The sequence below is a fragment of the Lolium perenne genome, chromosome 1 (assembly GCF_019359855.2).
Source record: "Lolium perenne isolate Kyuss_39 chromosome 1, Kyuss_2.0, whole genome shotgun sequence".
Taxonomy (NCBI): Eukaryota; Viridiplantae; Streptophyta; class Magnoliopsida; order Poales; family Poaceae; genus Lolium; species Lolium perenne.
The window spans coordinates 91096836-91108422 of NC_067244.2; the positions used below are offsets into that span (position 1 = coordinate 91096836).

The following is an 11587-nucleotide window of genomic DNA, read 5'->3' on the forward strand; positions in this document are numbered from 1 at the left end:
TTTGCTTCAAACAACCTTGCTAGCCAAAGCCTTGTATTGAGAGGGATTTGTTCTCGTGCATCCAAAATCCTTGAGCCAAAAACTATGCCATTGGTGTCCACCATACCTACCTACTACGTGGTATTTCTCTGCCATTCCAAAGTAAATTGCTTGAGAGGGATTTCATTCCTTTGTCTTTGCAATATATAGCTCATGGGAAAAATAGCTTAAAAAACTATTGTGGTATTGAATATGTACTTATGTATCTTATTTCTTATAAGTTGCTTGTTGAGCGGTAACCATGTTCCTGGGGACGCCATCAACTATTACACTTTGTTGAATATCATGTGAGTTGCTATGCATGTTCGTCTTGTCTGAAGTAAGGGTGATTTATCAGGAGTTGAATGGTTTGAGTATGCATATTGTTAGAGAAGAACATTGGGCCGCTAACTAAAGCCATGATCCATGGTGGAAGTTTCAGTTTGGACAACAATCCTCAATCTCTTATGAGAATATTATCTGTTGTTGAATGCTTATGCATTAAAGAGGAGTCCATTATCTGTTGTCTATGTTGTCCCGGTATGGATGTCTAAGTTGAGAATAATCAAAAGCGAGAAATCCAATGCGAGCTTTCTCCTTAGACCTTTGTACAGGCGGCATAGAGGTACCCCTTTGTGACACTTGGTTGAAACATATGTTTTGCAATGATAATCCATGTAAATCCAAGCTAATTAGGACAAGGTGCGGGCAATATTGGTAATCTATGCATGAGGCTTGCAACTTATAGGATGTCTTATACATAACACTTATGCTTTATTACTACCGTTGACAAAATTGTTTCTATGTTTTCAAAATAAAAGCTCTAGCACAAAAATAGTAATCCATGCTTCCCTCTTCGAAGGGCCTTTCTTCTACTTTTATGTTGAGTCAGTTTACCTATTTCTTTCTATCTTAGAAGCAAACACTTGTGTCAACTGTGCATTCATTCTCACATACTTGCTTATTTGCACTTATTATATTACTTTGTGTTGACAATTATCCATGAGATATGCATGTTGAAAGTTGAAATCAATTGCTGAAACTTATATCTTCCTTCGTGTTGCTTCAATGCCTTTACTTTGAATCTATTGCTTTATGAGTTAACTCCTATGCAAGTCTTATTGATGCTTGTCTTGAAAGTACTATTCATGAAAAGTCTTTGCTATATGATTCAGTTGTTTAATCATTGTCTTTACCATTGCTTTGAATCACTTCATTCATCTCATATGCTTTACAATAGTATGATCAAGATTATGTAAGTAGCATGTCACTTCCGAAATTATTCTTGTTATCGTTTAACTACTCGAGGGCGAGTAGGAACTAAGCTTGGGGATGCTGATACGTCTCCAACGTATCTATAACTTCTTATGTTCCATGCTTGTTTTATGACAATACCTACATGTTTTGCTCACACTTTATATCGTTTTGATGCATTTTCCGGAACTAACCTATTAACAAGATGCCGAAGTGCCAGTTCCTGTTTTCTGCTATTTTTGGTTTCAGAAATCCTACAAAGGAAATTTTCTCGGAATTGGACGAAATCAACGCCCAGAGTCTTATTTTTCCACGAAGCTTCCAGAAGACCGAAGGGATTACGAAGTGGGGCCACGAGGTGGCGACACAACATGGCGGCGCAGCCAGAGGGGGGGCGCCCCCCTACTGTGTGGGACCCCCAGGACCCCTCCGAGGCTGCCCTTCCGCCTACTTAAAGCCTCCGTCGCGAAAACCCTAAACGAATAAGCCACGATACGAGAAAAGTTCCAGAGCCGCCGCCATCGCGAAGCCAAGATTCGGGGGACAGAAGTCTATGTTTCGGCACGACGCTGGGATGGGGAATTGCCCCCGGAAGGCATCTCCATCGACACCACCGCCATCTTCATCGCCGCTGCTGTCTCCTATGATGAGGAGGGAGTAGTTCTCCCCCGAGGCTGAGGGCTCTACCGGTAGCTATGTGGTTCATTCTCTCCCATGTACTTCAATACAATGATCTCATGAGCTGCCTTACATGATTGAGATCCATATGATGAGCTTTGTATCACTATTAATCTATGTGCTACTCTAGTGATGTTATTAAAGTTCTCTATTCCTCCTCCATGATGTAATGTTGACAGTTTGTGCATCATGTAGTACTTGGCATAGGTTATGATTGTAATCTCTTGTAGATTATGGAGTTAACTATTACTATGATAGTATTGATGCGATCTATTCCCCCTTTCATAGCCTGACGGTGACAGTGTGCATGCTATGTTAGTACTCGGTATAATTGCAATGGTCTATCATGCACTCTAAAGGTTACTTAAATATGAACACCGAATGTTGTGGAGCTTGTTAACTCCGGCTTGAGGGAGCTCTTGTAGCCCTACACAATGAATGGTGTTTGTCATCCAACAAGAGAGTGTAGAGAAAGTATCATTTATCTATTCAGTTATGTGATCAATGTTGAGAGTGTCCACTAGTGAAAGTATGATCCCTAGGCCTTGTTTCTAAGCATTGAAACACCGTTTCCATCAAGTTCTGCTACATGTTTACTCACTGCCATATTTATTTCAGATTGCTATTACCACTCATATTCATCCATATTACTTGTATTTCACTATCTCTTCGCCGAACTAGTGCACCTATACATCTGACTAGTGTATTAGGTGTGTTGGGGACACAAGAGACTTCTTGTATCGTGATTGCAGGGTTGCTTGAGAGGGATATCTTTGACCTCTACCTCCCTGAGTTCGATAAACCTTGGGTGATTCACTTAAGGGAAACTTGCTTCTGTTCTACAAACCTCTGCTCTTGGAGGCCCAACACTGTCTACAGGAATAGAAGCCAGCAGTAGACAGCAGACACTAACAAGCAACATTGGTGAAACTAGCCAAAGCGGTAGTACCGCAATTTCGAACCGGTAGTACCGCTTGGACCGGTAGTACCGCTCGTGAACGAGCGGTACTACTGCTCAAGCTCAGCACATCTAGATCGAGATTGAGGACATGGCAAAGTAGTTCATAGTGTCACACATTGTTTCTAGCTAGTATCCCCGCACATGTAGAGCTTCCAAGGGGGCTTCTCCACCGTAAATCTCCATCAAACCCTAGCCTATGCATCTAGGGAGTTCAACACACCCTAGAGAGAGAGATTAGGGTTCATACCGTAGGACATGGTGGAGAAGAGAGTGGGGAAGCTTCTCCACGGAGGAGATTTGGACGACGACGGCTGGAAGAGGAATTGTGGTGGTTTGGGATGAATCCCGACCCCAACCGGTACCTCTAGTAAAAAACGCAAGCGGTAGTACCGCTCGTAAAAGCGGTAGTACCGCTTATCGATACTTACCCGGTACCTCGGGTGGTAGTACCGCTCTAGGGACAAAATTCAGTTCCGTCAGATTACTGCCCAAAGCGGTAGTACCGGCCTGAGAAGCGGTAGTACCGGCCCCCAAACTCAAAGACACTCAGATTTTGGTGTAGACTTGTGCTTCTAGACTGAGTTGGCTCGAGAGATAGATGATGGCTTAGGATTAGATGACGGAACTGTTAAGGTACTACCCAACCAAGCTTGCAAGAACCAAAGCAAGAAAAACCAAGCTTGGGTGAATCTCCCATGAAGAAACAAAGAGAAAAGAAGAAACGAAGTATACAAACAAAAAAAGAGAAAAGAAAACAAAAGAACAAAAGGCTCCTCAAGGAGGAGGTTGGTGGCCGAAGCCACGTGTAAGAGTTTGGTAGTGTGAGGTCGCGTAGAAGTACCTAGGACTCACGGCTACAACTCAACATGAAGCTCATAGTCACTTAATTGACAAATAGCATATGCTTTGGGTTTCTTTATGCGTTATGGGGGGAGGGATAGCTCAATAAGTTTAAACCGCACTCCCCCTATGTTCATGCGTGCTTTACATCTAGACATATCGCACAAGAGTGGTATAAGTACCCACTTTTGACATAATGTCCGGATGAGAAGCACAAAGGTAGAGAAGAAAACCTTGACGATTATCGGTAGAGCGCGAATCCATTGTCTTGCCGGACTCATAAGGGAAGAATTGATACTTGGGGTTGCTATACCGTTGGACCCCCTCATATCTTGCTCTTGAGTATGTCTTGTAGTTTGCTTGAGTTATGAAAGAGTCTTGACGCTTTAGCACCCCGGCGAGAATGGACCAAAAGGATAGATTCTTGTGAGTTCCCTTGATCTTCATCATGATTTGGGTCCTCGCCATGACCTCATTGTTGTTGATGCCGAACTTGAGGTTGTGGAAGAGGTGATCTAGCACTTGGTTGTCCAATGGAAAAGACTTGGCCTTGTGGTGTAGATGGCTCCACATAGGTGGAACTTCGTCCTTCCCCGGCACTCATAGAAGGTAGCTTTTGAGATCGGCGAGTGCCAACACCCATCCTTCCTATGGTAACCGGGGGAATTTCATCTCCTTTCTCAAAAGAAGCACTTCGCCTCCTCCAAAGAACTATCATATCCATCAAAAGGTCTCATCACACAATACCACAAACCACACAATAGACTCATACTCCATCATCATGTTTGAGTGTCTTCATCTTAGGTTTGTCTCTCACTTCCGGCAACCCCGTGAAGTTAGGGTAAGAGTATGGCTAGGAGTATATAGTGGATTCCTTCTTTGCCAATGAAGACATCCAAGATATTGAGCATAAACTCCATTCCATTGTTGCTTCTTCTTGCAAGGATTATGTCATAGAATTTGTATTGAAATTGTTTGAGAAACTTCATCATGGTTCATTTCCTTCAACACAATTCCTACAAAACACAATCTATACACAAAGAAGCAAATTCCATTAGTCCTAGGCCGTGGCCTCTTGAAGAGATTAGCTCCACAAGAGAACCACTACATGTTCATAATAGTAGGTACAAAGACCCAAGAGTGTAAAGCAATGAACAAAGAGAACATATGCAAGAGTCTTGACAAGGTAGGACTTGATCACCACCTTGTCAAGGCTCCAATACCTTTAAGCTTGCTTGTGTTGTCGTCATGAGAAAGATAGAGATAAGTGACTTGATGACGACAATGAATTACTTGCTTCCGGACATAAGACTTGTGGCTTCAAGATTAACCACCCAATAAGCACCTCCGAAAGCAAGGTCCTTCATGGATCAAGAGTTGGAAATAGGAGCCCATTTTTCAATGGGCCCTATCTTCACATTCTTCTTTGCATTGATCCTTCTTCCTCTCTCGATCTTCTTTGGCATGATTGCCACTTATCCTTCATTGCATAAGTCCTCATAGGCTTCAATGAATCCTTCCAAGAATTGGATTTGGACTTGGAGACTCTCAATCTCGGACTTCAAGTGGTTAACTTCATCTTCATGATCCGATAGAGCTTCCTCAAGAAGAGAATTTCTTCTCAAGAGTAAACGCTTGTGTCTCTCCAAAGTGGCAATCTCGTCTTCGTGATTACAAAAAGTGTGATCCTTGCTTGAGAGTTGGTATTCTTTTAAGGCTTCATCTTGCATAAGCTTGATCACCATAAGTTTGTCCTTGCTTCTCTTAAGATACGCAATTTCATCCTCATGGTTACAACAAGTGCCATTTTCTTTGCTCAAACGGATCCACTCCAACAAGGATTCATTTTGCCTCTCATTCACTTCAAATATCTTGGCCTTGTGTTTCTTTAGAGTGGCAATCTCTTCTTCGTGATCACAACATTGCACCTTCTCTTTACTCAAGCGATAGTATTCATCCAAGGCCTTCTCTTGAGTTGAGATGACTTCCAAGAATTTTGCATTGTGTCTTCTCAAGAAGCAAACTTGAGCTTGTCACAACATGAATTAGGACCTTCATCTTCTTTCTTCTTGGCAAAGGTTGCAACATCCTCAAGCGACCATTCATGATTTTCTTCAAGATAACACTTCTTTGCCTTGAGCTTGTCCACCCAACCAAGAGCATAATCTCGGTCCTTGATGAGTTGGGAGATGAGAGAATTGTTGAAGTCTTCAAGAATAAGAGCACTAGCTTCAAGAGTCATACGCATGCACACTTCTTCCTCGTAAGCTTGGGTGAGAGAGATAAGTTCTAATTCCTCCTTCTTTTCAAGCCTTTCCTTTTCCACCATATGGTCTCGATCTCCTAGCATGTTAGTTTGAGGCTTCTCGGTGGAGGAGATCTTGGTGTCGCCGTTGTTGAAGGATGGCTTGGAGAGTCCTTTGGGGAGAGATCTAAACTTGCTCTTACGAATGAGGTATCCACCATTTACGTCCCTTCTCTCGTAGATACAATCCGCAACGAAGTTACTTTTGTCGCCACAATTGTAGCAAGAGCTTCCTGGTCTTGAGCTTCATTTCTTGTTTCCACTCCAAGGAAGGAGAGCATTGTAGAACTTTTTCTTGATCCAAGGGTCATCCACAAACGTCGCTCCAAGATCTCGCATTTGCACGGCGAGAGCAATAAGGCGCTAGTACATCTCTTCGGGCGATTCTCCCTCTTTCATGACGAAGTCGTTGGCCATCACTTCATTAAAATGAGATCATTGGATGCTCCCATTTCCAAGGAAGAGCTTGTCAAGTTCGTCCCAAACTTCTTTGGCAGTCTTGAGCGAGCGGATATGAGCGCGGTCCTTGGGAGTAATGGCCAAGTGAATCATGTTGATGGCGATGGCGTTGAGTTGGTCGTCCACCACTTCCCTTCTTGTCAAGTTCATTAGGTCTTGTGGTGAATATCCCTCTTCAATGATACGCCAAAGCTCGGTAGAAGCGCTGCGCACATGAGAACGCATTAAGAATTTCCAATCACCAAAGCTATTAGATTCAAGTAGTGGTGGTGAACCATGAGGCAAAATGAATGGCATGGGTATTGGGACATTTACGGCATAATCACTTGGTGGAGACACCGCACGATTATCTCTAAATTGTCCAGCAACCGGAGATTCATCCTTCCCTTTTGATAAGGTGTCAACATCCTCAAGATCCTTTTCCCTAGGTGGCTTTGTCGATTGCTCAACAAATCCAACTAGAGGAAAAGTGTTAACTTGTGGTGAGGGAACATCGACACCGCTCTTAGTATCTATGATGGGGTTTGGTTTTGGAGTAATCAACTCCATCATCATAGCTTTCATTTGAGATACAATGGATGACTCCAATTTCTTGAGGTCATCCAACGTAGCCGGAGTATTTGCGATTGACGATGGAGATGATTGCTCACGGGGAAGGACTCCATTCACAACCACCTCTTGTTCGGCCATTTCTTAGGCGGTAAAGCCCGAGCAAGAAAACCTTGCTCTGATACCACTTGAATGGATCGTAGCGAACAAGAGGGGGGTGAATGGCGCTACGACAAGTTTTAGCCTTTTTCAATTTTAGTGCAATAGAAGATAAAGGTGAGAGCTTTAGCGATAGCGGTGTTCCTACAATGATCCAAGGACAAGTGCAATAAGCAAAGGAATCAACAAGATAGTAAGAGTAAGGAGCGAGACAACCGGGGGTGCGGAGACGAGGCGAGGTTTGTTTCCCGCAGTTCCTTCCACAGTAGGAAGTACGTCTGCGTTGCGGAGGTGCTAGTCTCACACAAGAGACTAGACGGCCACACCACGAAGGAAGGCCTCACCTTCTTCCTCGAGAGAGCTCCACGAAGGTGCTCCCCCTCTTCCACTAAGGCACCGGTCGAGGCGGTGATTCCTTCACAAGGTTGGGGCGAGCTCCACACACAAGGATGCTCCCAACACCCTATGGAGCTAGTACATCACCAAGCTAGCCTCCATAGCTGCACATCTCCAATGTCCCACCATAGGAACCCTACCACCAAGATCCACTAAGGAGTACCACGAATTGGCGAACTTTCTCTCGGTAGAATGATAGATCGGGGTCTCCTCCACCACTCCTCAAAGTATGAGCAAGATTGGTTGGATGGATGGGGAGATCCCCTCACTTTGAGCTCAGCAACAATGGAGGAGAGAGAGAGAAGAGCTAAAAACGATCTGGGGAAGAAGGGGCCTTTATATAGGTCCCTCCAAATCCAACAGTTATGTGCTGTTTTTGCCTAAGCGGTACTACCGATTTTGGGAAGCGGTACTACCGCTCTGAGTTCGAATCCCCACAGAACTTGCCCACGTGGACACATAGCGGTACTACCGCTCGCGGTACCGCTTGAGGTACCGCAATAGGGTCCAGACCTTACTGGATCCAAAGCGGTACCGGAGCGGTACCAAAGCGGTAATGCCGTAATGTGTTACGGTACTTGAGCGGTACCATGGGCAGTACTACCGCTTGCAAGCGGTACTACCGCTCAAGGTACCGTAAAGGTACCGTAACTTGTTCTGTGGGTCAATCTCGTGTGCAATCCTCAGAGCGGTATCTCAGAGTGGTACCAGTAGGGGTAGCGGTACTACCGCCCCTGGTACCGGTAGTACCGCTATGGCTAAAACAGCGTTTTCCACTTTTCCTCTCCTACCATGTTTACCTCTCGACACACACACAAAACCAGAAAGCCTAAGAACTACGCTTCGGTCTTCTGATCATAATGTGTCCGGCGAGGGCACCGTACACCTTGCAAACCTATCAATGACAAACTTTGTGAACGGTTAGAATTGTTCAAGTGTTGTTATCAAACACACAAAACAAGGGATATAGATCTTGCTCTTACAGGCTCGATGCCGCGTTTGGAAACGACATAGCCGAGGAGTTGTCCGGATGGTACCCCGAAGGTGCACTTCATGGGGGTTGAGTTTGATCTGGTAGCGCTGCAGGTTGGCGAATGTCTCGGTGAGGTCGGCGACTAGATCGTCTTGCCGAGTCGACTTGACTACCACATCGTCTATGTAGACGTGTACGTTGCGGCGAATTTGGCTCTCCAGGCAGCTGTTCATGCACCGTTGGTAAGTTTCTCCAGCATTCCTGAGGCCGAAGGTCATGGATGTGTAGCAGTAGGCGCCGAGTGGCGTGATGAACGCCATCTTCTCCTGGTCTTCTTTTGCCATTTTATTTGATTGTACCCGGAGTAGGCGTCGAGGAAGCATAGCGATTCCGACCCCGCGACCGCGTCAATGATCTGATCGATTCACGGTAGGACGAATGGGTCCTTGGGGCATGCGTGGTTGAGACTGGTGTAGTCGATACACGTGCGTCACGTCTTGTTCTTCTTTAGCACCAAGACTGGGTTTGCCAGCCATTTGGGGTGTTTGATTTCTATGATGAAGCCGGCGGCGAGTAGCCGGTTCACCTCTTCAGCGATTGCACGCCCACGCTCTTCGCCCACGGGTCGCATCGCTTGCCAAACGGGGCGTGCGGTGGGGTCGACGTGTAATTTGTGCTCAGCAAGTTCTCTCGGGACAACCGGCATGTCAGACGGTTTCCATGCAAAGATATCTCGATTCTCACGGAGGAACTTGATGAGCGCGCTTTCCTATTGGGCGGACAAGCCCGTCCCAATGGTAACTTGCCTACTCGTATCATTCTCTACAAGATCTACTTTGCGAGGATCGGTTGTAGGCTTGAAGGTTGCTGCGGACGAGTGAAGCTCAGTCGGCTTCTCGAGGATGGCGGGGTCGTTGCGGTCGACTGGATACTTGGCGAGCTCGACGATGTTGTCGTGTTACTCGGCGATGATGGCGTCGGCGAGCTTGGCGCTATTGTCCTCGCACTCTAGTGCCATATCCGGGTCGCCGTGGACGGTGATGACGCCATGGGGCCCGGGCATCTTCATCATATTGTAGGCGTAATGAGGCGCAGCCATAAACCTGGCGAACTCCTGGCGACCGAGGACGCAGTTGTATGGGCTGCGGAAGTTGACCACCTCGAACGTTATCCGCTCGGTGTGGTAGTTCACAGGTGTGCCGAAGGTTACCGGCTGCGTGACCTTGCCGATCGGGAAGGCCTTCCGCCCCGGGACGATGTCATGGAACGTGACTTTGGTGTTCTCGAGGTGCGAGTCTGGCAGGCCGAGCCGCTGGAAGGTCTCGTAGTACAGGATTTTAATGGAGCTCCCTCCATCCATCAGTGTCTTTGGCAGCTAGTAGTCGGCCACCTTGGGCCTGACGACTAGCGCCACTCGGCCGGGGTACTCGATGCGAGGGGCGTGGTCTTCGCGAGTCCACGTGATGCTCTGCTCGGACCAGTTGAGCCACCGGGGGACGTCGAGGACGACTGCATGTACGACTACCGCCCTTGTGAGGAGCTTCCCGTCCCAGCGGTCGCCGACTTCGGTGAAGGTATGGAGCGAGCCGGCGCTGCGGCCGAACCCATCTCCCTTGTGCTGGTCTTGGTCCTTGGTGTGGTCCTTGTGCTGATTGCCACCGTCAGCTTCCTTGGCGCGGCGGGCCTTCTCTATCTGCTTCAGGGAGTAGCAGTTCCCCGTCGTATGTGTTGAGGGCTTGCCCTCCTTGCTGTGGTAGATGCACGTGGCGTCCAGTAGGCTGCGTGCGTCGAATCGTTTGGGCTGGGATCGATCCTCTCGGGGCGCGCGGTTGTCGCGGCGAAAGAACTTTGGGTCGCGCTGCTCGTAGTCGGCGTTGGCGACGAGTTCGGTGTGTCCGCCGTCTGCACGGCGCTTGCCGTTGCTTGACTGGCTGCCAAACCGGTAGTCGCCACGGCAAGTGTCGGGTTAAGTGGGGCGGCGGTTGCACCGCTGCCCGTACTCGTCATCCGAGTCGACTGTAGGATCTTCGTCGGCGTAGCACAGGGCGATGTCGAAAGAGCTCGGCGATGGAGATGTTGTCTCTGCTGACGCGGCGGAGCTTGGCGTTGAGCGGCTCGTACCGGCAGCACCGCCGGAAGCAGTAGATCGCCGTGTCCGTGCTGATGCCGCTGGAGGTCGTCCACATGTCCTGCCAGCGTTGCACCCATCGGCGAGTCGACTCGCGTGGGCTTTGGATGCATCGATCCAGGTCTTCTATAGTGGTTGCACGGGTATAGACGATGGCGAAGTGCTGGATGAACGCGGCGCGAGCTTCTTCCCAGGAGTCGATGCTGTTTGGAGTGAGGGTGTTGAACCAGTGGCAATTTACGCCATCCATCATGAGGGGCAGGTAGCGTGCGGCGAGCGGCTCGGAGTGGCCCTGAATGCCCATCGCCATGGCGTACGAGTCGATCCAGACCGTGGGGTCGATGTGGGTGTCGTACTTCTGGATGTCGCGGGGCCCCTTGAACCCTACGTGGTAGGGCTCGCCTCTGATCATAGGGCCAAAGCAAGCTGGGCCGACTCGATTGAAAGCACTCTGGCGCTGGAGTTCGTCGGCGTAGCGGTCGTTCATGCGGTTTCGCGCCCGCCATTCTTGGTCGTTGACGATGTGGGTGTGCGCGTTGATTGGCTGCCCGTTGGCACCGACCATTGCTCGCGCGGGGCGTGGCTAGACTCGGTGATTGGTCGAGTGGGCTGCGTGTGGCGCTGGTGGCGGGCAGTTGTTGACGTTGGCGAGCGCGCGATTCGCCACTACTGAAGAAGCTGCGCGGCTGGCGGATAAGCGCGAGTAGAGTCGCCCTTGTGAATCGACGGCGGCATGCTGTTGCTCCAGGGCCTTGGCGACTAGGGCCTTAGCATGCTGGACGAGGATCGCGCCGTCTCCCGTTTCAGGGAGTTTGGCGAGAACGGCCTGAGCGGCCGCAACGTTGTCAGCCGGAGACGAGTGTAGGG

At 48.3% G+C, this 11587-nt stretch overlaps 1 protein-coding gene across 1 annotated transcript; it reads right to left on the reverse strand.

The window, feature by feature from the left end:
• Positions 1 to 9550: 9550 nt before the first annotated feature.
• Positions 9551 to 9952, reverse strand: LOC127333833 (uncharacterized). Its single transcript, XM_051360272.1, has one exon. The coding sequence runs from the start codon at positions 9950 to 9952 to the stop codon at positions 9551 to 9553; it is 402 nt and encodes a 133-aa protein (XP_051216232.1).
• Positions 9953 to 11587: the final 1635 nt, after the last annotated feature.